The 27,219-nt window shown below is 49.3% G+C and overlaps 3 protein-coding genes across 8 annotated transcripts; 1 reads left to right on the top strand and 2 right to left on the bottom strand.

The window, feature by feature from the left end:
• Nucleotides 1-20: 20 nt before the first annotated feature.
• polr1h (RNA polymerase I subunit H) lies at nucleotides 21-2,560 on the bottom strand. Of its 3 annotated transcripts, none has more exons than XM_035429108.1 (5): nucleotides 2,358-2,560; nucleotides 1,943-2,062; nucleotides 1,673-1,773; nucleotides 1,274-1,383; nucleotides 21-909 (listed from the first exon to the last, which is right to left on the bottom strand). In XM_035429108.1, the coding sequence occupies exons 2-5, from the start codon at nucleotides 2,058-2,060 to the stop codon at nucleotides 885-887; spliced, it is 354 nt and encodes a 117-aa protein (XP_035284999.1). In that variant the 5' UTR covers nucleotides 2,061-2,062; nucleotides 2,358-2,560; the 3' UTR covers nucleotides 21-884. The 3 variants fall into 3 exon arrangements, with proteins under 3 accessions (XP_035284999.1, XP_035285000.1, XP_035285001.1); XM_035429109.1 differs by lacking the exon at nucleotides 2,358-2,560 and adding an exon at nucleotides 2,233-2,345; XM_035429110.1 differs by lacking the exon at nucleotides 2,358-2,560 and adding an exon at nucleotides 2,267-2,285.
• On the top strand, nucleotides 1,979-13,528 carry ddx39b (DEAD (Asp-Glu-Ala-Asp) box polypeptide 39B). Of its 3 annotated transcripts, none has more exons than XM_035429073.1 (11): nucleotides 1,979-2,112; nucleotides 3,683-3,918; nucleotides 4,743-4,870; nucleotides 5,085-5,177; nucleotides 5,637-5,820; nucleotides 5,978-6,096; nucleotides 10,286-10,417; nucleotides 10,720-10,829; nucleotides 11,351-11,495; nucleotides 12,379-12,526; nucleotides 12,798-13,528. In XM_035429073.1, exons 2-11 carry the CDS (start codon nucleotides 3,684-3,686, stop codon nucleotides 12,812-12,814), a joined length of 1,311 nt encoding a protein of 436 aa, XP_035284964.1. In that variant the 5' UTR covers nucleotides 1,979-2,112; nucleotide 3,683; the 3' UTR covers nucleotides 12,815-13,528. The 3 variants fall into 3 exon arrangements, with proteins under 3 accessions (XP_035284964.1, XP_035284962.1, XP_035284963.1); XM_035429071.1 differs by lacking the exon at nucleotides 1,979-2,112 and adding an exon at nucleotides 2,586-2,693; XM_035429072.1 differs by lacking the exon at nucleotides 1,979-2,112 and adding an exon at nucleotides 2,606-2,688.
• A 1,636-nt stretch (nucleotides 13,529-15,164) lies between these two features.
• Nucleotides 15,165-26,333, bottom strand: mgat1b (alpha-1,3-mannosyl-glycoprotein 2-beta-N-acetylglucosaminyltransferase b). 2 transcript variants are annotated; one of them, XM_035429065.1, is made up of 4 exons: nucleotides 25,940-26,333; nucleotides 24,786-24,846; nucleotides 17,810-18,747; nucleotides 15,165-17,086 (listed from the first exon to the last, which is right to left on the bottom strand). In XM_035429065.1, the coding sequence occupies exons 3-4, from the start codon at nucleotides 18,704-18,706 to the stop codon at nucleotides 16,385-16,387; spliced, it is 1,599 nt and encodes a 532-aa protein (XP_035284956.1). In that variant the 5' UTR covers nucleotides 18,707-18,747; nucleotides 24,786-24,846; nucleotides 25,940-26,333; the 3' UTR covers nucleotides 15,165-16,384. The 2 variants fall into 2 exon arrangements, with proteins under 2 accessions (XP_035284956.1, XP_035284955.1); XM_035429064.1 differs by lacking the exon at nucleotides 24,786-24,846 and having other exon boundaries at nucleotides 25,940-26,332.
• Nucleotides 26,334-27,219: the final 886 nt, after the last annotated feature.

Below are 27,219 nucleotides of genomic sequence, written 5' to 3'. Positions count from 1 at the left end.
GGCTGCACACAATGCATCAATTGTTAGAGAAATTATTTTTATTCATTTCCTCACATGACCTGTAGCTTAACATGTACAGTTTGTGAACACTCAAAGACAAATCTAAATATAAACACACTGAATAGTACAACAAAGGTAACCAATGTTCTGGCTTACCCAACATTTAAACTTGTAGCAAAGTCTGTTTCTCAAATTACTACCCCAAACATTGGTAAACATTCAATGTTTTTCTAAAATTGCCCAACACTACTAAAACAAAAGGTCAAGACTCTACTTAAGCTGTTTTTTAACTAAATTGTGAAAAATGATTCACATTTATTCTGTCGCTGGTTCTAAATTTCACCATATTTATGCCATCGCTAGGTTACAGAATAAGGACTCTGTGAACAATAACAGCACATTTGAAAACAAAATTTATTTAACCCTCAAATAATAATTTTTTAAAATACAAAAAAAGGACAGAAGTGCATGACTCATTTATATTTATAAAACCATGAAAATACTCTTTTGTTTGACATTCATCAGACTGGCTTGTTTTTCTGAGGGGAAATAGAGAAATGATGGTATCCTGTGTCTCTGATCACAGGGGCCTTCCTGTGATTGGACCAGAAACCTAAAAAAAAAACGCTGGTCCGAGTCCCAGCTTCTCATCATGTGGAGATTCATGCCACAGTACAAACCGCAGTCCCTGATTATGCATTCACAAGGCAAAGCTGCAGTGAGTGTGTGTGCGTACAGTGTGTGTTCCCTGACATGGTGTCAGCATTATTGGGTTTAAATGCATAACCAGAGTCAATCACGAGTCACAGTCCCAACTTCAGGGTTAATTGACCCCATAGAAGGGGAACTTCTTCTGGGCATAAAATGTGTCCATCTAGCACCTCTCAAGAATCTTCTTTCTCTTGGTACCTAGAGAGGGAAACAAGAAAATGAGCATGCATGCAAGCACTGCCATGTTTCCCCTAGAGGGACAGTTCACTTTCTGGGCCATTCTGACATAATTTCAGTTTTAGTGTTCGAATTTCCCAGATGGTGCCTGTGTGCAACGAAGGACTATATGACTGATTTACTGAATATTAAAAAACTGTCTGGGCCAATTTAAAACATACTGTACACTAAAACTGAGACAATGCCTCTATGTATGTGTGTGTGTGCGTGTGTGTGTAAGTGAGCGAGTGAGTGAGCTCACGTGCATGTGTGAATAAGCAAGCAAGTGCTGAGCGTGTGCAGTGTACACGCTACGTGCGTGTGTGATGTGCGTAGCACACATTACCTGCAGTGTATACACGTGTAGAACACAGTCTGCCCCTCATCGGCAGATCTCATCTGTCGTGTGTGATACACCATCCCTTCCTTATTACAGCGAGAGCAGCGTCTGTCAATCTGGGGAGGGGAGAGAAGCACGTGGATATGTACACATTTCACAACGTTACTTTCCTCCTTCCCAGGCATACGCAATTATAAAGTGAAGGTCATAAAATATGATTGGTTTGCTAAACTGTTCATAAGAATGCGAGATCATCTAAGTGGTCATTTTAGCAACTGTCAAACCCCCAGTCTGGAGGTTGCCCCCCCAATGCTTTTGCCACCCAGGGCATTAAGCTTCCATTATATAACTTGGTACACTAACAAAAACATTAACTCGTTACGTGGAAAACTAACAGCAACTCACCACTGGTCCCTTAAGTTCTGACTCCTCGGTCTCATTGGCAACGGAGGACGCTTCCAAAGAATTAAAGACCACGGAAGAGGTGATCACACGGCCTGCAAATTCTTTAAAAAAAAAAAAATTTAAACGGGTTAAACACACGTCATGAATGAAATGTGCAATACTATTCCAAATGTACAGTCAGTTACACTACACAAACAACAAATGTTTTATCGTTACCGTTAAAACAAAACGCATCATATGGAGGCTACGGTTCAGCTACGCCGTACTCACCGCGGACTGAGACACTGAAGTTACAGCGGACACAAGTGACAGTGTTCGTCGGCCCCGGCAACGGAAGAATAGTCCCGCATTCCGAACAAAAATTTGGATCTCCACTGAAGCACGACATAACTGACAAGCAGAAGTGGCATTTCAACAGAAATACACAACAGTAGCATACAGTATGTATTTACTAGCTGGATGACTGGTAGGGCCTATATACAAACACCGTACAAGCATTTTTTAATACGAAAGCAAAATGAGAACTAGTCGTAGTTATCTAGCTAGACACTTGGGTATACCGGTATATTTGGCTTCGTTTCGACTAAGACATACACTCTAATACATATCCCAGTTTGTCGAAGTTGGGAGAAGACGTGTAATTAGCCCATCTTAACACACGTGTTTCACGCTCAAGATAGCTTACCAATTGTCTTTTTTCCAGAAGTAAAGAATACCAGAAGTTTCCGAACACTCTCACTATGCAATATTATACAGATTTACTTGGTAAAATAAACACGACGAAGAAAGTTACATTTTACAGCAAGAGTTGTGTTAATTATATTAAATGAACATGGGCACTTCCGATGAATAAGGCAAGTATTTTCTGAATTTTGATTGGTTACAGGCATTTGTATAGCACTTTTCTTGGGTCTTTCTTAAACGACTATTTCGCGCGAGTTGATGACGAAATAAAAAAAATTATCTTAACGAAATAAACCTCGGTGTATCATCTGCGATAGCCAATACTGAAAAACGTAAGGTAAAATACTGAAAAAGCCCACTAGACATTTGAACAAACAGGTTCCCTTTTTATCACTGGGAATAATGACTCGGTCGCCTTGCATTTGCAAATGCCGTAACTCGCTTATCTGCGTCTGCAACTGGCCTTTGTAAAATTGGCTAACGTAGCCAGCTAGCTAACGCTCGCTGCATGGTTCACCATCTACATTAGCCGAGTTAAATACCCTAGCTCTTTTTTTCCTGCGGCTTCAGGAATGCAGCGATGGTGTCATAGTTTCCCGTGTATCCGCGGCGTTAGTTAACTGACATTTTGCTCTATCGCTTCTGTTTGGTTAACCAACACGTCATAACTACACGTACATGATAATAGTAGGCTACCATAACTGTGTATGACTAATACAATGTTGTGCAAACTGGACAGGTGGCTTTCCTCTTCGCATGTCTATAAGCCGTAATTTAGAGTATTGTTAACACTGGGATGTGTGTTACTTATGGCGGTTGATCTATGAATGTTAACTGCTATATTACCGACAATAACGAAAGTGGATTGCTGTTATTGTGACAGTCGGTGATAGCTACACCTTGGGTTTATGTTGCCCTTTAGCAATATTTATACACACCCACAGGAGTAGCTAACCTGTCAAGTAAACGATTCCGTTCTGTATTGTATTCTGTATTGCGAGACATGAATCAACTTAAGATTTTATTTAGTGTTTTTTTCAAAGTACAATAATTACGGAGTTCATGAGCCACGAATAGATGCAATGAGCTGAGAAGTTTGTATTTTGTTATTATTGTAGTTAAAATCTAATACAGCCAATCATTGGTAAAACACTATAATACTTAAATATTTTGAGAAATGGAATTACATACACAAATACCACGTTCATTTGCCTAATAAAAAGTGGAGTGCACCACAACTATAACAAATACGAGCAGGTAAATTGAACTCTTCCAGACCAGCGGAGTATTTATCGTGGGGGTGGGGGGGTGTTCTGCCTTCCTCAGGATGACGGAGAACGACGTTGAGAACGAGCTCCTGGACTACGAGGAGGACGAGGTTGACGGGGGAGGAGGAGTGGGTGACGGGCTGGGGGCCGTGAGCAGCGACGCCCTGACGCACAGGAAGGAAGGGCTCAAAGGCTCGTACGTGTCCATCCACTCGTCCGGGTTCCGGGACTTCCTGCTGAAGCCCGAGCTCCTGAGGGCCATCGTGGACTGCGGGTTCGAGCATCCGTCCGAGGGTGAGAGAGGGGCGGGGCCACCGACGTCCGTCACACGCACACCGCCTCGCAAACACGCTGATCCTGGATCAGCTCGCAGCCGATACACGCGGAAGGGGCGGGCTTTAGACCAGGGCTCAGCTGACCTGGGATCAGCTATCAGGGGCAGGAAGCATCACCTCCCTGTGCAGGTGGTGATTGGTCAGTTTCAGGGAGAGAAGAGGACTATTGCTCCTTCTCATTGGCTTGCGATTGAACGCAGTAGTCAGGTAACAGGGCTCTACAGTGCTGGTATTTTAGGAGCATTGATGTGTGCTCATGGGAAAAATAATTTAGGAGCGTGTGTGCTAATTGGGATGCATTAGTGTGCTAATTGGGATGCATTAGCGTGCTAATTGGGATGCACTAGCGTGCTAATTGGGATGCACTAGCGTGCTAATTGGGATGCACTAGCGTGCTAATTGGGATGCATTAGTGTGCTAATTGGGATGCATTAGCATGCTAATTGGGATGCATTAGCGTGCTAATTGGGATGCATTAGCGTGCTAATTGGAATGCATTAGCGTGCTAATTGGGATGCACTAGCGTGCTAATTGGGATGCATTAGCGTGCTAATTGGGATGCATTAGCGTGCTTCTAAATTAGTGTAGAGCCCTGCAAGTTAGCGCTGAGAGTGCTGTCTGTGAGTAGGGCTTTTGATTGCAGCTGTACAGAAATTAGGCTTTTTGAAACAAATTGATTGAGTGGGTGAGTGATAGATAGATTGATTGACTGATTGACTGAGTGATTGATTGACTGAGCGATCGATTGATTGATTGACTGATTGACTGCTGTGCCCCTCCCAGTTCAGCACGAGTGCATCCCCCAGGCCATCCTGGGCATGGACGTGCTCTGCCAGGCCAAGTCGGGTATGGGCAAGACGGCCGTGTTCGTGCTGGCCACCCTGCAGCAGCTGGAGCCCGTCACCGGCCAGGTCTGACTCTCTCTCTCTCTCCCCCTCCTCCTCTCCCCCTCCTTCCCTCTTCCTCTCCTCCCCCTCCTCCCCTCCTCTCTCTCTCTCTCTCCCTCTCTCCCCCTGCTCTTAAATTCAGGGTGAGGTGTATAATGAACAGCATGTGTACGTGTAAAGTGTGTGTTCCTGAGGTGCAGGTGTGTAAGGGGCTCGTTTGTGTCTCTGCTTCTCTCAGGTGTCAGTGCTGGTCATGTGCCACACCCGAGAGCTGGCCTTTCAGATCAGCAAGGAGTACGAGAGGTTCTCCAAGTACATGCCAGCCGTCAAGGTACCCTAGCTCTAAATCCCACCTCCACACGCAGCCAGGCCCAATCACTACCCTAGCTCTAAACCCCGCCTCCACACGTGGCCTGGCCCAATCACTACCCTAGCTCTAAACCCTGCCTCCACACGTGGCCTGGCCCAATCACTACCCTAGCTCTAAACCCCACCTCCACACGCAGCCAGGCCTAATCACTACCCTAGCTCTAAACCCCGCCTCCACACGTGGCCTGGCCCAATCACTGACCGCCTTCAGAATTACCCTTCCGCTAAACCCCACCTCTACATACAGCTAAGCCCAATCACGACCCTGCCACTAAACCCCGCCTCCAAACACAGCCTGGCCCAATCACTGACCCCCTTCTGAACTACCCTACCTGTGAACCCTGCCTTCACCAAGCAAAGAGCCAGTCCCTCCCCATCCAATCCAGCCCCTGTCACTCTGTCCGTCTGTCTGTGTGTCCAGGTGGGCGTGTTCTTCGGGGGCCTGTCCATTAAGAAGGACGAGGAGGTGTTGAAGAGGGAGAGTCCGCACGTGGTGGTGGGGACGCCCGGGCGCATCCTGGCCCTGTCCCGAAACAAGACCCTCAACCTGCGCCACATCAAGCACTTCATCCTGGACGAGTGCGACAAGATGCTGGAGCAGCTCGGTGAGGAGAGCAGAGCGGCTGTGCCACGCTGCGGACTCAAACTGGCATGCCTCTGCTTTAAAGTGCAGGCGCTGAGTAACCTCCTCTCCCCTCCCCCCATTCTCCTCTCCTCTCCCCCGCCCCCCTGTTCTCTCTCCCCCCCCTCCCCCCCGCCCAGACATGCGCCGGGACGTGCAGGAGATCTTCCGCATGACGCCACACGAGAAGCAGGTCATGATGTTCAGCGCCACCCTGAGCCGAGAGATCCGGCCCGTCTGCCGAAAGTTCATGCAAGATGTAATTACCCCCCCCCCCCCCCCCGTCCAAAACGTCAGGGGTGGGGGACGGTTTCCTAAAAACGGGTGACCGTGTGGGACGTGCGCAGAGTCCCGCCCATCTCCGCGATAAACGCATCGTTCGTGCAAAACACGCCCGACGTGACCCCACTGGAGCTGACTCGCTTCGACCAATGGGGTGGCAGATTCGGTATCAGGGTTGTGGGGAGTCCCGGGGGGGTTGGCCCTGAAGCCCTGCCGGTGAGCGGGGAGCAAACTCACACACAGCTGTCACACTCAGACACGCGCTGGAGAAGCACGGCGTGGCCGCGTGCGGTCTGACTGCAGCCAAAGCTCAGAGTCCTCGTTTGGTCAAACTGAATTTCCCAAAAACCCAAAGCAAATGAGCCCTGATGCAGGTGTGCTCAAACGTTGGCCGTATTTTGTAAGAAATTGGAGATCAAAGAGGGGAGTGAAATCTTTTGGACCCAAAACCAAAAACCCCAGCGCAGGGTAAGCGGCTTTTGTGTTATGCTGGCTTATTACCGCCATCCTGCCCCCACCACCAGAGCCCCCGCCGTCCCGAGCCTGTTAGCTCAGCCGAATTCGCAGGCTGCAGTGAAGTCGGAGCGAATGTTGGCTTGAAATCCGGTCGGATAACGCCGACCAGTCTCCCTGACCACCGGGATCGGTGGCTCTCAGAGCCTGCCGCTGTCCCACAATGCATAGCGGTACTGGAGGCTGAATCGAGCAGTGAATGAGTGAAAGACAGGGACGGGTTCGAACGCGCTGAGAGGACACGCCTCACTGACATGCCCCGCTAACGCACTGAGAGAGGGGGGGGAGGGAGAGAGAAAGGGAGAGAGGGATGGGGAAGGACTGCGCGGTCGGAGCGATAGAAAGGCTCAGAAACAGCAGGGAGGAATAAGCTGCGGAAGACTGGATCGGGAGGGTCCAGATGAATGAGAGAAAGAAAGAGAGAGAGAGACGGAGGAGAGGAATGCGCGCGTTTAGGCAGACGAGAGTATCCCGCACGCCCTGCTGCACCCCGTAACCCAGGGTACGAACACACGGAATTAAAGCTCCCAAACGCTCACAGAGAATTAAAGCCCCAAACGCTCACAGAGAATTAAACCTCCAAACGCTCACAGAGAATTAAAGCTCCCAAACGCTCACAGAGAATTAAACCTCCAAACGCTCACAGAGAATTAAAGCTCCAAACGCTCACAGAGAATTAAAGCCCCAAACACTCACAGAGAATTAAAGCTCCCAAACGCTCACAGAGAATTAAACCTCCAAACGCTCACAGAGAATTAAAGCCCCAAACACTCACAGAGAATTAAAGCTCCCAAACGCTCACAGAGAATTAAAGCCCCAAACGCTCACAGAGAATTAAAGCCCCAAACGCTCACAGAGAATTAAAGCCCCCAAACGCTCACAGAGAATTAAAGCCCCAAACGCTCACAGAGAATTAAAGCTCCCAAACGCTCACAAAGAATTAAAGCCCCAAACGCTCACAGAGAATTAAAGCCCCCAAACGCTCACAGAGAATTAAAGCTCCCAAACACTCACAGAGAATTAAACCTCCAAACACTCACAGAGAATTAAAGCTCCCAAACGCTCACAGAGAATTAAAGCTCCCAAACGCTCACAAAGAATTAAAGCCCCAAACGCTCACAGAGAATTAAAGCCCCAAACGCTCACAGAGAATTAAAGCTCCCAAACGCTCACAGAGAATTAAAGCTCCAAAACGCTCACAGAGAATTAAAGCCCCCAAACGCTCACAGAGAATTAAAGCCCCCAAACGCTCACAGAGAATTAAAGCCCCAAACGCTCACAGAGAATTAAAGCTCCCAAACGCTCACAGAGAATTAAAAACCCAAAACGCTCACAGAGAATTAAAATCCCATCCAAACCTCACACCTCTGATCTAAAGAATGTTCTAGAACTATTCCTCAGAGTAGCACATACTGACAGCAAAATAAAAAGCTACGTTATTTATATGTTTAAAACTAATAACTTTTTGACACCACTATATAGGGTTTCCAAACATCCTCATCCTTACTTTTGCATGCACACAAACACACACACACACACACACACACAGCCACATACAAACATGTAAACACATGCATACACATACAGACACACACCCACATGAAAACATGTGAACACATGCATACACACACACCCACACCCACACGCAAACATGTGAACACTTGCATACACACGCAGACACACACACCCACACGCAAGCATGTGAACACACACACACACACACACACACACACACACGCTCTGCACCGTTAATGAACAGAAGATAGAAAGAGGCGGAACTCCGGGAAACTGCCTCAGGGGACAGCCAGAGAGGAGCAGGCAGACCTGACTGACTGACTGACAGGACTGACAGCCAGTCACAGGCCAGACGAAGAGAAGGAAGTGGGCACTGATTGGCTGCATTCCAAAACCGCACCCTCCCCCTTTCAGAAACACTTATCTGAGATGGGCGTTGCTGAAAGGGGAGGGGTACAGCGAGAGGTTTGGAATCCAGCCGCGCCTGAGCCAAGATGGCGCCCGGAACTGCGTGACATGCTGTAGGAATGTCAGGTAGCCTGAGGCGTGAGAGCTGACGGGAGAACAGACGGGGAGGGTGGGGGGGACGTGGGGGGGCGGGGGAGGCGGGCGGGGTTTGACTTGCTAGACTACTGCAGACAGCTGATAAATGTTGGACTGTTTTTGACTTATCATTTTACAGTAAGGTAAGTCTAATGACCCTTATTTAGCAATGAGTTGTGAACATCGTTTGAGACAGACCTTACTTCTGCCCTGGCCTGTTTGTCTGATGATGGAAACCTTAAACGTTTTATGAGAGGTCCCTGAAAAAACATTTATTTTTTGTTTTGTTTTCCCCGATCGCGCCGCGTACCAGCTACCCCCGCTGGTCTGTCGGGCTTCCACTGGACGGTCTGTTCCGCTGCACAGTTAGGGCCCGCCTATGCTAATGTCATTTTAGCACACGGAATTCCAGTGACGTGACCAGTGATTGGTCATGTCATTGACCAATGACGTGGTGAGAAGTGGCGGTTGGTATCACACACGGTTAGCCTGCACGCACGCCCCCCGAATCGTCAGTGGATGTGTGGGTGTGATCCAAATTCGAGAGATAAGGGGGGAAATAATTTTTTTTCGAAAACGGAACAGATGGTCCAGTTGAACAAGCACTTTTTACTCATTGCTAAATAAGGTAGCACAAGAACAGACTGAGCTGCGTTAGTGAGTGTGTGTGAGTGTGTGTGTCTGCATTTGTGCTTGTGTGTTTGTGTGAATTCATGTGTGTGTGCATGCCTATGTGGGTGTTTGTGAGTGTGTGCATGCATGCATGTGTGCCTGTGTGTATGTCTGTGAATGTATGTGTGTGTTTGTGTGTGTGTGTGTGTGTGTGTGCATGCATGCATGCATGCATGCATATCAGATCTACATCAAATACATATTTGAAGTACTTAAACCTTTTCAGTTAGCAGTTCAAATTTGAAAGCACTTTGACACAGTTATGTGTTAAAAATTGTGTGAATACAAAATAATTTTCAACAAAAACATGTTAATGGCTAAAGCATACTATCATATAAAGACTATTTTGTTTTGTTTGTCGGTGAAAATAGTTCTTTTAAAATGAGCAGTAATCTGCAGGTGATTGTCAGGGGTCTGAAAAGGTTAAAGCATTTCAAATGTGTCTGTGTCTCTCATGCATTTGTCTTTCTGTGTGTGAGCATGTGTGCACGTGTATATAGTCATACTGTGTGTATGTGTGTGTTCCTTTTTGCATATGTGTGCATAGTATGTGTGTGTGTGTGTGTGCGCGCGCACTGCTGTGGGAGGGGAGGGTGTGCATCTAATCCCCATCCCTCTCTCCTCCCTCCTCTCTTTCTCTTTACCCCCTTTCCTGCTCTTTTTCCACCCTCACACCACTCATCCCTCACCATCACCCCTTGATCATCCACATACATACCTCCTATATCCCACAATTCCACACAACCCTTCCCCCCCACTCTTCCTCATTCCATGGCTCACCTGGTCCCTCCGTCAAACTGTTTTTACTCCTCGTCTCCTTTCCCTCTCGGCCTCCCACCCCTGGCCCCACCCACCTCTTCCCGTCCTCATACCCTGCACCCCCCCGAAACCCCACCCATTCCCCCTCCCCAATCCCACCGCAGCCAATGGAAATCTTTGTGGACGATGAGACGAAACTGACTCTGCATGGCCTGCAGCAGTACTATGTCAAGCTCAAGGACAACGAGAAGAACAGGAAGCTCTTTGATCTGCTGGACGTGCTGGAGTTCAACCAGGTACCATAGAGACATTCAGCCTTATGCTAGAGTTCAACCAGACACCATAGAGACATTCAACCATATGCTAGAGCTCATCAGGTACCATAGATACGTCAACCATATGCTAGTGTATAGCTGGGTACCATAGAGACATTCAGGTCAACAAGATACCATGGAAACATTCAGCTACATGCTAGATTTCGTCCAGGTACCGTAGATACATCAACCATATGCTGGAGTTCAACCAGATACCATAAAGGTACAAGGATCTGTTGTAAGTACAGTGAGGTGATTGTGTGTGTGTGTGTGTGTTTGCGCAGGTGGTGATCTTCGTGAAGTCGGTGCAGCGCTGTGTTGCTCTGGCCCAGCTGCTGGTGGAGCAGAACTTTCCTGCCATCGCTATCCACAGAGGCATGCCTCAGGAGGAGAGGTGTGTGTGTGTGTGTGTGTGAGAGAGAGTGTGTGTGCAAGAGTGTGTGTGTGTGTGTGAGAGAGAGTGTGTGTGTGTGTGTGTGTGTGTGTGCGAGAGTGTGTGTGTGTGCGTGTGCGTGCATGCGCGCGTGTGAGAGTGTGTGCGCGCGCGTGTGCTTGCGAGAGTGTGTGTGCGAGAGGGTGTGTGTGCGTGCATGTGTGTGAGTGTGTGTGAGTGTGTGTGTGTGTGCGTGTGCGTGTGTGTGAGAGAGAGTTCAGCCAAACAGGTTTTCACGTGTTGCTGTTTTTTTACGTTTGCGCTGTGAATGGAGACTGTGCTCCTCTGTGTGTTTCTGAGCCTTTCTGGGCCCTGTCTGTGTTAAGGGGGGGGGGGGGGGGGGGGGGGGGAGGTTTCTGGGCCCTGTCTGTGTTAAGGGGGGTTTCTGGGCCCTGTCTGAGTTAAGGGGGGTTTCTGGGTGCTGTCTGTGTTAGGCACCTGCTCACGCACCTTCATCCGCATAAACACTCCCCCCCCCCCAGGCTGGCCCGCTATCAGCAGTTTAAGGACTTCCAGAGGCGGATTCTGGTGGCCACCAACCTGTTCGGGCGGGGCATGGACATCGAGAGAGTGAACATCGCCTTCAACTACGACATGCCGGAAGACTCCGACACCTACTTACACAGGGTAACGCAGTCCGTTACTCCTGCTGTTTGAGCTCTCCGTTTTTCATTTAGCGAATAATCTCCCTCTCTCTCTCCCTCTCTCTCTCTCTCCCTCCCTCCCCCCCTCTCTCTCCCTCCCTCCCTCTCCCCCTCCCTCCCTCCCTCCCTCTCCCCCTCCCTCCCTCTCCCCCTCTCCCCCTCCCTCCCTCTCCCCCTCCCCCTCTCCCCCTCCCTCCCTCTCCCCCTCTCCCTCTCCCCCTCCCTCCCTCTCCCCCTCCCTCCCTCTCCCTCCCTCTCCCCCTCTCCCTCTCCCTCTCCCTCCCCCCCTCTCCCTCTCCCTCTCCCTCCCCCCCTCTCCCTCTCCCTCTCCCTCTCCCTCCCCCTCTCCCTCCCCCCCTCTCCCTCTCCCTCCCCCCCTCTCCCTCTCCCTCCCCCCCTCTCCCTCCCTCTCCCTCTCCCTCCCCCCCTCTCCCTCCCTCTCCCTCTCCCTCCCCCCCTCTCCCTCCCTCTCCCTCCCTCTCCCCCCCTCTCTCCCTCCCCCCCTCTCCCCCCCCCTCTCTCCCTCCCCCCCTCTCTCTCCCTCCCTCTCCCTCTCCCTCCCCCCCTCTCCCTCTCCCTCCCCCCCCTCTCCCTCTCCCTCTCCCTCTCCCTCCCCCCCTCTCCCCCAGCCGTCCCCCCCTCTCCCTCTCCCTCCCCCCCCCTCTCCCTCCCTCTCCCCCCCTCTCTCCCTCCCCCCCTCTCCCCCCCCTCTCTCCCTCCCCCCCTCTCTCTCCCTCCCTCTCCCCCTCCCCCCCTCTCTCTCCCTCCCTCTCCCCCTCCCCCTCCCCCCCCTCTCTCCCCCCCCCTCTCCCCCTCCCCCTCCCCCCCCCTCTCTCTCCCTCCCTCTCCCCCTCTCTCTCTCTCAGGTAGCTCGAGCGGGCAGGTTCGGTACGAAGGGTCTCGCCATCACCTTTGTGTCGGACGAGGGTGACGCTCGCACGCTCAACGACGTTCAGGATCGATTTGAGGTCAACATCAGCGAGCTGCCGGAGGAGATCGACATCTCATCCTACAGTGAGTGCCTCTGTTCCCCCTCTCTCTCTCTCCGTCTCTCTCTCTCTCTCTCCATCTCTCGTTTGTCTCCCTCTTCGCCTCTCTGTCTTACATCTCTCCTTCTCTCCATCCCTCTTTCTCCCTCCATCCCTCTTCTTTATAATCAGTATTTACTGTTTTCATCTGTTCTCTCCTTCGCTGCAAACACGTGTCTCTCTAGCTCTGCATCTCTTTCTTTCTCTCTCCTTCCATCTCTCCATCTTGCTCACTCACTCTCTCCCTCTTTCCACAGTTGAACAGTCCCGATAAAGAAGAGGAGGACTGAAGGACTGATTTTTTTTTTTTTTTTTGGGTGGGGGGTGGTGTGCAATCTAAACCTTGTCATGCAGCCTTAACGGCGGTGGGGGGGCGGGGAAGGGGGGTTTACAGACTGGGACATTTTTCTCCAAACTGAAAAGGGTTCAGAAGTAAAGCCGACAGGTTTAACTCCAACGCTCATGTTCACTCAAATGGTCTTCCTTTGACTCCCTTTTATAATACAACTTTTTCGCCTCATCGCCGATAAAAGACCTGAAATTCGCCGTTGGCCAAAAAAAAAAAAAAAAAAAGGTCTAACCATGAAAACAGAGATGATGCAATGGTCCTCTTGGAACGTGACATACATTTTTTTTTGGACATTTTTCTCAGTTTGTTTTTGGTGTATTTTGAATGTTTAATGTTCCATGCCACTTGTTCAGAGTTGTTTATATTTGCTGTGGTTGCAGCCTTCTGAACACGACAGCGCTTATTTTCACGATGTGCAGACAGTAAGCCTCCCGTGCTGTTTTCGAGAGCTGTTAAAGTAGTTTCCTAGTTGCTTGTGGTAGTTCTGTACCTCTAGAAAAGAGAGAAAGAGCGAGAGAGAGAGAGCGAGCAGTAGAGAAAGCTCAGGAGTTATTTCACATGATGATGTAGAAAAGAACACTAGTTTTAGCTCCTTGTTCTGTTTGTGTTGGAAAGTAATAAACATGTTTGTTTGGTCTACATTCGAGATCTGTGTCTGATTTGTGATGTCCATCATGTATGTATATGTATTTTTTTTTTGTATACTTAAAAAAAAAAATCTTTATAACCGTGGCAAGTCAACGAACAACTCAGTTCTCATTTGCAGTTAATACCTGGGTAACCAACGTGGTTAGGGCAACCCAAAGATTTTAGCCAATCGGATGCAGGAGAATGATCATGTGACTGGAAACAGAGAGCCAGTCTTTGTGGGATTTTGGCCGGAACCTCAGCGTTGATACCTGTGTACCTGGAGCTTTGGAATTCTAGATTTGGTTCTAGATTTGCTGCCGCAGTAATCAGGTTTTTTTTTTCTTTATTTACAAAACCGATGTTGTAAAATGAAAGGTGGATCCATTAGGCTGGTAGATCAGCTGGAAAATGGACTTTGGCTTTAATTATACATTAATGGGTCACATCAGAGGTAACAAAGTGTCTCATTTAAACTCTCACCCATTTGAGCAGAAGCTGCTTTTTTAGCGTGCTGTCAATGCCAAACTGGATTTGGCCCACAAAATGGCGCCCCGTTCTCCCCTCTGTTCATGAAGCAGCATTGAGCTGAGCTAATAAACGGGTTTACCCAGCGCCGGCACGTCCAATACACACTGCCTGTAGGGCCCCCACACCCCCCACTGCGATCACACCCCCCCACCCCTCCCACTGCGATCACACCCCCCCACCCCTCCCACTGCGATCACACCCCCCCACTCCCCAGTCTCCCAGGGGGGCGCCCTGCTTTTAACTGAACCGGTTACATTAACAAACGCATTCAGCACTGATGCGTTTTTTTTTTGTTCTACCAGTCACGCTTGTCTGAACGGGAAATGGTTAAATCCAGCGTGGTAAACAGGGCAGGAAGCACATGGCACTCGGCACAGGAAGTCAACAGGAAACAAAAAAGAGCTGAGTGTGGTTTCATGGAAGAGCTGAGTTTCATGGAATTGAAAACAGCGGAGGGGAAGTCAGGTCAGCGGTACGGTGGGACCGGCGACGAGCCTTTCGCGGCTGCGCAGTCGCCCGTAATCTGCGCCGGCGGCGTTCGCGCTAGCTCCTGAGGAGCCGCCATGAAACCGGCGGCCGGTCTGGAGTCAGGGAGCCAGAGGAGAGGGGGAGTCAAGGAGCCAGAGGAGAGGGGGAGTCCAGCTGCGTAATCAACGGCTGCAGAGCCTTTCAGGCCGTGAGGTCATAAATATGCGATCGGAATGTTCTTCGGTGAACATTCTAATGCTGATGTCACAATCGCTACTGCTAATTGAAAGTTGGAGTTCTAGAACACCGACATGGAATTCTGATAAAACGTTCCAGATTCCAGACTCTTCCAAGGGCTGTTTGATTCAGTGAATCAGTATAACGAATCAGTTTGGTACTGCAGTAATGCACTAAAGGGGGAAGAATGAGTAACACTAGTGTAAGAAAGAAAAGAAAATAAGTCTTTGTCCCAAACATTATGGAGCTGACTAAATGAGAGCAGACATGGCCGTCCTTACCCACCCCCGCCACCGACTGTGGCCAACGTCAGTCACTAACCTCCAGACGTGGACGTGTGGAGGCCAGGATGGTGCCCGAGGTCCCTCGGCTGAAAGGGATGAAACATGCGCACACAATTTACAGACAAACATTAAAACTCTAAAATTCTCTCTTTTATTCTCCACGGATTAAAGTTAAAAACATCCCAGGCAGTGTTTCCACACCTCACCGTAATAACACGACCAAAACTAAAGAACCATCCAGAACCTCAGAAGAAAGTATATACTTATGCCCTCCACACACACCACTAGGTTTTGATCTTTATCCACGCTAAATGGAAAATGCGATAAGGTACATAATAAACATTGGTTTTTAAACAAACCTAATCTTAAATGACAGCTGTTGTAATGTCATGGGGATTAAACGATTTCCTGTTTTGAGTTTTTTTTTTTTTTTGTAAGTGTACAGCACACCCTGAAAACTGGATTGTAACAGGAAACACATCACTGGTGCACTGCTGGTGCGTGATGCTTCACTGCACAGTATGGGCTTCATCAAGCACTCAGAAAATATAATCAACTATCATTTGACAAAAAAAAATCCTTTTATTATTATTCCACCTGCATGAATCAAATAAAACGGTAATATCTCTCTGCGTATCTAACTTCATTTATTATATTACAAATAAACCTAAAATCTCCCAACCGTCCCCCATACCCGGTCCTGTTGTAAAATTGAGACAGATTGAGAAACTTTTACAGAAAAAAAAAAGTGTCCAGAGGACACATTCCTTCTCAAACCCCAGTTTGGACACGCAGGGTAGAAGGCAGAGATCGACCCGGTTAACCTGCTCCACCTTCTCCACCGGACATCTGACACCGAAACTCCCATGACTGCGCCTTTTTCTGGTCGCCATTTTGTTTTGTTTGTTTTGTTTTTTTGCACCTGGTGCATTTCCCGCTTTCTCCAGCAGTGAGGAGGGGCTTCTTTTTGTGTCTCTGCCCACAATGCCACCCTCTGCCTCTGATTGGTCCGGAGTCTCAGAGTGGTCTCTGCCCACAATGCCACCCTCTTCCTCTGATTGGTCCGGAGTCTCAGAGTGGTCTCTGCCCACAATGCCACCCTCTTCCTCTGATTGGTCCGGAGTCTCAGAGTGGCACAGCGGATCCCAGTCGGGTGCATACGGTGAGAAAAGACGAGAGGAACACGCCCTCCGGTGGGGGGGGCAGTTTAAAAAGAAGATTTTTTTTCATATTTACTTTGGTTTGGAGAGGCTGTTTTGTTCCTCCTTTCCTTCCTGGCACCTCCGCTCGTGATTTATATTTCCATGAAATATAACCCCCCCCCGCCTCCCACCTAGTGTCCCCTCCCTCAACTCCAGCTGGTGTCATAATGACTCCAGCCGGGGGGGGGCGCTAAGTAGACCCTTCGTCCACGGGACAGGAAGCTGACCACGCCCCTATAGCCGGCCCGCGGGACCCCCGACTTCAGGTCGTCCATCACCCCCAAGTTACGGGCCAGGACCTTAAAACTGTCCCGGCTGGAATACTGCACCCGAAAGGGCCCATCCCCTTTCAGCGCGCCCCCCTGCTGCAGTTCCTCCACTTTCACCAGGGGGGCGCCGTACACCTGGCTCTGGAACCTGCGGTCGTACCCGTCCCTGAGCAGGTAGGACAGGTCCAGCCGGGCGAAAGGCACGAATTCGGAGTTGAGCCTGATGTAGCGCAGGTACTGGTCGAAAAACTGGCCCAGGCTCACGCCCTTGCGGCCGAAGGTCATCGTCCGGGAAACCTCGGGCCGCACGCAGGAGCGGTCCCGCCGCTGGTCCGGCTGCCGCATCCAGTCGTCCCAGAATGCCGCGGGCCACTTGGGCTCCAGCTCCGCCCACAGGTCCCGCAGCAGCATCCAGCCCAGGCCGGGGAAGAAGTCGGTTCGGTACAGCAGGCCTGGCTGCCCCACGTCCACCAGCCCGTCCCGCCCGTTGTCGTTCCACGCAGACACGCACCACAGCGTCGGGTCCGACCGCAGGATCGGGTACAGCGCCCGGAAGTACTCAAAAAAGTCCGGCGCCACCTAGGGGGCGAAAGGAGGAGAGACAGTTTCCATCATTCGAGGGCTCCACGGCAACATGCCAGCAACGCGATTAAGTTCCGCCCAGAAGACACCAACAACTCCATCTGAGAGAACCCGTCTGAGAAACTGTCTGAGAGACCGTCTGAGAGACCGTCTGAGAGAACCTGTCTGAGAAACTGTCTGAGAGAACCTGTCTGAGAGACCGTCTGAGAGACCATCTGAGAGACCGTCTGAGAGACCGTCTGAGAGACCGTCTGAGAGACCGTCTGAGAGAACCTGTCTGAGAGACCGTCTGAGAGACCGTCTGAGAACCCGTCTGAAAGAACCCGTCTGAGAGAACCCGTCTGAGAGACCGTCTGAGAGACCGTCTGAGAGAACCCGTCTGAGACCGTCTGAGAGACCGCTGACCTCACAAAAGAAAAAAAGCTGTTTTTCATGTCACATTTCATACATTTCAGTTTTTAAAATAAGTGAACCCACACGGAACTGCCCCTGAATGCGCCTGTGCAGCCAGGGCGGAGGGGGACTGTTTTATACGAGAGCAGCTACACACACAGGATTTAAAAATAACAACAAACGTTTCCCCAGCTGGGTGAATGAGCTCTAATCCAAAGGAATAAATTGTCCTTCCTTTCATTGTTGTATTAGTATTATTAGCAGCCGCCTATATTAAAACACACAGAGCAAAAACACCGTAGGAAGGTGGAAGGCGGGCGGTCCTACCTCCAGGTCGTCCTCCACGATGACGACGGTGTCGTAGGACAGCACGGTGAACACCTGGTTCAGGGCCCAGTGGTAATGGCGGGCGATCTTGTAGTAGCCCTGGAACTTCCTGTGCTCGGGCCGCACCCGGATGTCTGAGACATCGGGCTGCCTGAGGTGGGTCACCTGAGCGCCGTAGGAGCCAATCACCTTGGCCGTGTCGGCGTGGCCGCAGTCCTGGCTCACGATGATTGGGTGGAGCTCGGGGGACGGGCGGTACTGGATCAGCTTGTCCAGGCTGCGCCTGACGGTCACGCGGTCGCAGGCGATGACCAGGATGGGGATGACCGCCTGCGGGGGGGTCACCAGGGTGGCCGGCTTGTTCCGGTTCGCCGGCGGCTCCTCTGCGACGGCGTCCGACCCCCCCCTATGGAAAGGAGGAGGGGCCAGCGAACCTTTGGCGTTTTTGCTGATAACTTGGTCCGCGTTCTCCACGCTGTTCTGGTTCTGGTTTGGGGGCAGGGCCGGGGGCGGTGGAGGAGACCCCTCAGCACGTCCCTTTGCCTCGCCGCCCTTCTTCTTCTCCTCCTCCTCCTCCTTCGCCGCCGCCATCGCTCTCTTTCCCACCTCCCTCCGCCGTTCCCATAGCGACCGGTGACTCTGGATCTGCTTCAGCAGGTGCTTCTGGGTCTCCAGCTCCGACTCCACTTCCTCGGCCAATCGGATGACTTCCCCCGCCAGGTCGGCCCCGCCCCCTCTGCCGGCCCCCCACTCCTCCCTGCCACCCGGCTCGGCGCCGCCCACCTCCCCGAGCCGGCCAATGGGAGGCCGCCCCCAGAGGAAGAGCAGGAGCAGAGCGTTCCAGGCGACGAATAGGAAGGCTCCACACAGGATGACCACGCCTTTCTTCCGCACCATGGCCCAGTGACACCACAGGAGAGAGCGCAGCGAGGACAGGACTGCGGGGGGGAGGAGGAGACAGAACACAGTTAGAAAACACCAGCCAATCAGAACAGCAAGAAGGGGCAGAATGGGAGTCCCAACACAGCAATGGGGGAAAAAAACAGAACGGTCCAATCAGAGTGCAGCAAAAAATGGAACAGTCCAATCAGTCTGCAAGAGGGGAGAGAGAATAGGGAAGAGAGGGTGCAAATCTATAAGATAAAGACAGGGGGAGAAGAGAGAGTAAGAGTGAGGGTGATGGAGTGATTGATAGAGGGAGAGAAAGTAACAGTGAGGGTGATGGAGTGACTGTTAAAGAAAGAGAGAGTAACAGAGAGGGTGATGGAGTGATTGATAGAGGAAGAGAGAGAGGGTGATGGAGTGATTGATAGAGGAAGAGAGAGAGGGTGATGGAGTGAGTGTTAGGGGCGTTTAGAAGAGGTTAAGAGTGGGGGGGCACACAGATTTCCTCAGGAAACCGAAGGAATGCCTATGGGGGCTGGCAGAGACGACCGGGGGAGAGAGGGAGAGAAAGAGAGAAGGAGAGAGAGAATGACTGGGCTGGGGGGGGGGGGGCACCGGGCGCGGTGGGGGGGGGGGGGGCACGAGTTTGTGACATTAGCCTCGTGCAGTTCCCCTGTGAGAGAGGGGGGGAGGGGGGACAGACGGAGAGGGAGGGTGAGAGGGGGAACGAGGGAGAGGAAGGGGGAGGGAGGGAGAAGGGGAAAGAGAGTGAGAGAGAGCACAGAAGAGAGGGGAGTTAGAACAGGAGAACTTCCAGCAGAGTTAATCATTGTTGAGAGCAGAGTGGACTCAAGATAAGAGTACAAGTGCACACAAGGACAGACTGAGCCTTTATCCAGAAGTACACACTTAACAGAAGTAACAGGAGTAAAACACACGACCGGCTGTACGCTACGCAGGAGAACTACACCAGCCGGCTCTCCTGTTCTTGGAATTCAGTCTCGCGTTGGGTCTGTTAGCATTCGGTCTGTTTGAGTTCGGCCTGTTAGCGTTCGGCCTGTTAGCATACGGTCTGTTAGCATTGGGTCTGTTAGCGTTCGGTCTGTTAGCGTTCGGCCTGTTAGCGTTCGGCCTGTTAGCGTTCGGTCTGTTAGCATTCGGTCTGTTTGAGTTCGGCCTGTTAGCGTTCGGCCTGTTAGCGTTCGGTCTGTTAGCATTCGGCCTGTTAGCGTTCGGTCTGTTAGCGTTCGGTCTGTTAGCGTTCGGTCTGTTAGCGTTCGGCCTGTTAGCGTTCGGTCTGTTAGCGTTCGGCCTGTTAGCGTTCGGCCTGTTAGCATTGGGTCTGTTAGCATTGGGTCTGTTAGCGTACGGTCTGTTAGCGTTCGGCTTGTTAGCGTTCGGCCTGTTAGCGTTCGGCCTGTTAGCGTTCGGTCTGTTAGCGTACGGTCTCATTGTGTTCGCCTTCACCCAGCACCGGCCGAGGCCTTGCCACACCAGTCTCGTCTGCCTCGTCGGCGGGGGACAGCGTGGGATTAGGGAGCCAGGTGGGGCGCTGCTGCAGCACCCTGCACAAGCTACCTGATCTCCTCCAGCAAACCTCCGGCTGGATAAACAGACTGCATGTGCAATGCAAACCGTGCAAATCGCTCTGGATAACAGCCTCCGCTAAACGCCTCGATGGGAAATATACAATGGGATTCTGTGTACATACATCAGGGTGGGGAAGTATAGCATAGAGGCTAGGCTGCGATACAGCCACCCACTCACACATTCTGCAGTACAATGTACATATTCTGCAACATACTGCACATATGGGGCCTTAAAAATAAAAAAATGTAACAACTGGTTTTTTTTGTTTGTTTTTTTTTTACAAATATACAGTCACCGGCCACTTTATTAGGTACACCTTGCTAGTACCGAGTTGGTCTTCTGCTGCTGTAGCCCATCTGCTTCAAGGTTCGACATGTTGGGCATTCAGAGATGCTCTTCTGCATACCTCGGTTGTAACAAGTGGTTATTTGAGTTACTGTTGCCTTTCTATCAGCTCGAACCAGTCTGGCCATTCTTCTCTGACCGCCACCATCAACAAGGCATTTTCGCCCAGAGAACTGCCGCTCACTGGATATTTTCTCTTTTTCGGACCATTCTCTGTAAACCCTAGAGATGGTTGTGCGTGAAAATCCCAGTAGATCAAGGTTTCTGAAATACTCAAACCAGCCCGTCTGGCACCAACAACCACATTCAAAGTCACTTAAATCACCTTTCTTCCCCATTCTTGGGGAATGCTTGGTTTGAACTTCAGCAGATCGTCTTGACCATTTCTACATGCCTAAATGCACTGAGTTGCTGCCACGTGATTGGCTGATTATATATTTGCGTTAACGAGCAGTTGAACAGGTGTACCTAATAAAGTGGCTGGTGAGTGTATATTGCCCATATATTGCAAAGAGTTGCAATATTGTGATGTTTTCTGTCATAAATATTTTAAGTATGTTCCATTTACTCATTAAGTCTGTGTAACTTTTTAATTTCTGTTGCACTTAACTGCTAATACTTTCAACAAGAAATGCTTTTTATTTATTTAAATTCTATTTTACCGCACAACTAATATCTGTTCTTCTGTTTAGACATCTGTAACTCAGCACCATTGTAAAGGAGTTAAATGATTCACCCTCAATGGTTTCTGGAGATGAAATAAAGGCTGAATGAATGAATGAATGAGTTTGTGGGAAACACACTTCCTGTTTTAGCTGTAGCCACTGGCTGTTTTTTCCTGTTCCAGGCTCTATGGAGTGATATTCATGCTCCCTAAAGCGCTGGTTATCTCTGTCTAACAGTACACCAGCTGTCCGGACTCTTCTCTCTCTAGCAGTACACCGGCTGTACGAACTCTTCTCTCTCTAACAGTACACCGGCTGTAAGGACTCTTCTCTCTCTAACAGTACACCGGCTGTAAGGACTCTTCTCTCTCTAACAGTACACCGGCTGTACGAACTCTTCTCTCTCTAACAGTACACCGGCTGTAAGGACTCTTCTCTCTCTAACAGTACACCGGCTGTACAGACTCTTCTCTCTCTAACAGTACACCGGCTGTACGGACTCTTCTCTCTCTAACAGTACACCGGCTGTACAGACTCTTCTCTGTCTAACAGCACCCTGGCCGGACTCTGCTGTCTCCACAGACGGCCTGCTCTCCTGCCCTTGGTTGTGTGGTTTGACACTTTGAGCCACATGTCAGCCCGCCCCCTCCACCAGTTTTACACAAACCATTCCCATGAGTTAGCGGACTCAATTTATGAGTTCATGCATAAAGAAGCATTTAATCCACAGAGGAAGAGGATCATTTCTCCTTTTATTATAGTTTTTTTTTATTTTGATAAATTCTCTGACTCAGAAATGATCATTACTGTTGCTTGGAGCGGGAGGTTTGGAAAGAGGAATCGTTTGGATGGGCAATGTAAATACAGTACATGACAGCAAAGACCCTTTATCAAAAAGACGGCCAACTCAAGCCATTACTCAGGCTCAGAACATAAAGGAACGTGGCAGGTCTGATCATAAAACAACCCATCAGGATACTCGGTCAGCGCATTTTAAGCTCAAGTTTACATTACACGCTAAACTCAATCCTCTCTGGCCATACGACCGTTTTACAGCAAACATCTGGGGACAGAACTGCCTCCTTAGAAGTTCACAGCGCTTGTAAATTCTGGGAGAAAAGATGAAAAGGTTCACTGAACACTTAAACTCTTTCTTTCTCAGTTCCTTCTCTCCTTTTTTCCTCAGCACCTTTCTTCTCTTTCCCACCCACTCTTTTCCCTCACTCTTTCACTTCTCTCTATCCCCAGTCCCTCCTCCCTCTCTCCACACCTCTTCTTCTTCCCTCTATCCCCCAGTCCCTCATCCCTCTCTCCCCACCTCTTCTTCTTCCCTCAGTCCCTCCTCCCTCTCTCCACACCTCTTCTTCTTCCCTCAGTCCCTCCTCCTTCTCTGCATACCTTTTCTTCTTCCCTCTATCCCTCTCCAGCTCTCCCTCTCTCAGACCAGGTCTGTCCACCGGGGGGTTGCAGGTTTCCTTCCTTGCATAGTTGTCAGAGTGTGGAATAGTTTCCCAGGTGAAGCAGTAAAGACTGAGCCCCTTAGGGAACACAAGCCCAGACCTGTCACAGTGCTGGACACAGTATGGATGACAAGCAGAACAATGAGGCAGGACGAGCGGCTCCTACCTCACACACTCTAACATCGTCTTCCATCATATCTATAATGTATCAATCATATCATATAATCATATATCTATCATATCATATCACATCAATCATAGCAAATCAATCATATCATATCTATCATATCATAGTGCTCTAAAAGAGCAGGCCATCATTTCCATGGGCTAGCCTCACAAGCCTGACCTACACAGAATGCAACCAATATAAACCAATCACATTGTCTCAGCGACCAAAATAAACCAATCGCATCATCTCAGCGACCAATATAAACCAATCGCAACATATCGGCGACCAATATAAACCAATAGGATCGTCACATCGCCGTGGTGAAGGCGGGTGAGAGGCGGTTTTGCTGAGGGTCCGAGATGTCCTCTCTCATCAGAGCCGCACGTGGCCACAGATAAAACTGCCTGGAATGATGACGAGGCATTTTATGCATGTTTTCCTGGTAAATATGATTCACATTCTGAACATTCTCAACTTATTTAAAAGTTACACAAGCTCTGGCCCACTTTTCTGGAGAAACACCCAAAAAAAAAACCTCTGACACAGAAAAGGGGCTAACGGAAAGCAGCTCTTCTCATGTGACCCTGCAAGAGGTTTCAAACCCAGAAACGTCCCCACCAATTAACCTGAAGGAGAAGCCCAGTAATCTCTCCGGTACAGCAGTGACTAATCGCAGGGCTATCTTCTTAGCGGACTGTAGCAGATCACAAGGCATTTCACAGCATTTGCGCACACACACACACACGCACACACACACACACATGCACACACACAGAAACACACACACAGAAACACACAGACATACACACTGCAGAGCACTACATTTTCTAGAATTTGTTTTTGTTTTGTTTGTTTTTTTTTTTTACTTCTTGTAAGTCCTCATTTTATCCCCCTTTCTAAAACTTCAGGTTTTGATAACATACAACATGAAAGCACTTGTGGAGCTGCTATATTGCAATACATAGTTGCAAACTGGGAGCAAAAAGCAAGAACAGTTCCACGTGCCATTTTCACTGTTGCAAAACCTGGAGCATGAACTGTCCGGTAAACACAGACTATTCATGCATGACCAAAACTGCAAACATCTGCCGTCTCGCCTCCAAACTCCGAGGCCACCCGGCCCAGCTCAAATTCCCGTACGCAGACGAACAAATGCCTCGCAACCATTTTAGCACTGAAGAGCACAATAACAGCGTGCCTGGTGAGCGGAGGCAAAGCTCGCAGACCCTTTCTCTTAAAGACGTCCGCTCCAGGGAACGCTGCCATTAAGCAAATAAAACTTATCCCGATTGGCCAATGCAGGGTTAAACCTTTCATTAAAAACACATGGTCTAGAGCAAGAAAGAAAAGAACAGGGGGAGAGAGAGTGTGAGCGAGACAGAGAGAGAGAGAGAGGGAGAGAGAGAGAGAGAGAGAGAGAGAGAGAGAGAGAGAGAGAGAGAGAGAGAGAATAGAGAGAGAGAGGGAGAGAAAGACTTTTTTGTCTTTAACGGGTTACATGATGATCCATGTCATCTCAGTAGTGTTCTTAAAGCAGTAAAAAAGGTTTTACACAATGAGAAGTTCAAGGAGTGAGGGAGAGACTGAGAGTGTGTGATTTTAAAGAAAGGCCATTTTTACAGAAGACTGACACATGGAAGAGAGAGTAATGAAGCAAGCGCCTGGTGTTAAAGGTTAACAAATGGAAGGAGTGGGGGGGAGAGAGAAAGTGTGTGTGTGAGTGTAAAAGAGAACAAACGAGGAAGGTAAAGCCAGGTGAACGAATGCACGCACACACACACACACACACACACACGGGCACACGCACACACACACACACACACACGCACACACACACACGCAGAGTTATGATGGTTTTGTACCTGAAGACCGAGCAGTCTCATTCCCTCAGAGGCACAGTGTCTCTCTCTCTCCACATCAGAACTTGCACAGAGAGGAAGGGTGACATGGAAGGGGGAGGGCCAGGAGAGGAGGGAAAAGTTCCACTTGCACATGAGAACATGACCAGTAAAAACTGCTGGCTTCTTAACCCCCTCCTCCCTCCCTCCCTCACTCCCTCCCTCCCTCTCTCTTTCTCTCTAGTTAAAAAAACGTGTAAGTGCCTGGTAGGATACTTCACAGGAAACCAAAGGTCAGAGTTCAACTCACGCGAGACAGGGGGAGGAAAAACCTCAAACTTAGTTTTGCAGATTCATCAAATTAGTTTCGGGCAGGTTGGCCTATTTTTTGGCTTCCGTGGAGGAAATGCCCGTTATTGTGCAGGTTACAGATGAGAGAAGGAATGTTCTCCTTTCAAACACTTGTTGAAAAAATATCACCTGCGCGGACCACATTCTTTTACTCGTTAAACAGATAACTTGGCTAGCCTACAGAGTTTCGGTTTCTTACAAAACCACCTTTTGAATTCTATAGAAACCATACATTAGTTATTTTTAGCTTTCTAGTTCGTTCGCGTTGTGCTGCCGATTTTCCTGTCGTACAAGTATCGGCAGACAATTTGAATAATACAGAGAATACACAAAACAGTTCACACTTATTTTTCTAAACGCGGTGGCCATGTCTCTTTAAATGGGGATATTTGATAGTTGGAGCGTGCGTCAGGATATGTGCAAAAGGTCCAGCAGGCTTGGACGGGGTTCGCACTCGCCGATAAATACAGTTTGACAATAAACCAACAGGCAAGCTAACATACAAAATACTTGGTACTAAAGCTCGGACCAACATGACAGGCTAACTGGCTACCTGACAGCTGATCCGATTTTGTTAGGCTGCCCCAACTATCTTACTTTATCGCGCTCGATTTAAAATAACGTTAGACGGGTTTTAAGAAAACAAATAGGACAGTCGGTCCGTTTCTCTCTCATACACATACACATAAAGATACACACACAAGCCGTTTAAGACAGAAATGTAGCTAATATTAGCAAGCTATGTGCCACTGACACACCACGAAAGAGACATGCAGTCACGCGTGCCAGCTAGCCAGGTACCTGGCCATAATCTAATCTCCGTTTACCTTTCTTCATTGCTCCAAATGTAGACGGGTCGTCTGTCGGGGGTTCTCCGTGTTTGGTCTTTTGCCCCTTACTTTTCTGTCCTCCGACTCCAGGTGTCTCCCATTTACCGGTGCCAATACCCCACCGTCTCTCCGGATTCAGTCTTTCCCATATCCGCGCTGTTACCCCCTCCTCTACCTCAGCTCTACCGCCATTCAGACGTGTCTCATTCAGAAACTCTGGGTGGACATTTAGCGCGGATAATAGCAGCCCGACGTCCCCTTCTTCGTCCCTCTACATTTCATAATCTCCTTCGCGCGCGTGCCTGCGTTACAGTCTGTCCGCGGCGACGTCTTTTCTTTGACACCTCCGAAAGTGCACAGGGACACTCCACTTCCGGATTGACTCATTATCCAAGCCCCGCCCTCAGTCAAAATCGTCACAGCTTCCCCTAGAAACAGAGGCGCCTTGGTAACCGTCGCCAGGCGCTTCCGGGAGAGCGACCGTGATAACATCATGATAACATTGATAATATAAAGGCACTTTAAAAAAAAAATGAGTATCGGGTCTTGCTACTGCAAATCGCCCCCGCTTGACTCATTCTCACACACGTTCAGTCTCTCAGTTTGTTTTTTTGTTTTTTTACCACATATACCGGTCCCATCCTACAAAAATAAATCATACTTCTAAACACTATTTAAACTTATCTCTAGTCTAGACTACGCTAAACTGGACGCTTGTCCTTATCATAGTTTGTAGCAACTTCGTTCAGTTTCACGGTCAATGCTAAAACGCATCACGTTCTGTCCTTAATCTATCCAACTCAGAACTGGCTAATCTTTTTATTCTTCTGTCTTTCATTAAACGCTTAGTCCCCTACAGAACAGTCAAAATGTACGCAGCGTGAATGTCTTTTCTCTGCATCATCCAGAACAAAATGAAAAACACCATTAATAATGCATTTTTTGCTGGATACACAACAAAGTTGTGTACATATCATCCTTCTGGTAGTGAAATTCAGCTTAATTGAATCAAATTAGGCAATGGCATTTATTTAGGCTTCATGTCTATTTTGCTATAGTTTGAAACACAATCACCTTCAGCCTGAAACCAAATTGCGATTTCTAAATATATCCATTATTCAGCAAATGGTTGTTCCAGCTCTGAAAATTACTGTATTCTACTCCTAGCAATTTGAACCTTCATATCCACAGAGAACAGGACAATGGTATACGTAGCCTTGGATACTGTCCACAGTATGACGTTGTTCTTGCTCCATCAGTTGATTAAATTTGAATGT

The sequence above is a fragment of the Anguilla anguilla genome, chromosome 8 (assembly GCF_013347855.1).
Source record: "Anguilla anguilla isolate fAngAng1 chromosome 8, fAngAng1.pri, whole genome shotgun sequence".
In the NCBI taxonomy this organism is placed as follows: domain Eukaryota; kingdom Metazoa; phylum Chordata; class Actinopteri; order Anguilliformes; family Anguillidae; genus Anguilla; species Anguilla anguilla.
The sequence above is the reverse complement of the archived record's forward strand: the minus strand, read 5'-3'. Positions and strand labels throughout refer to the sequence as shown.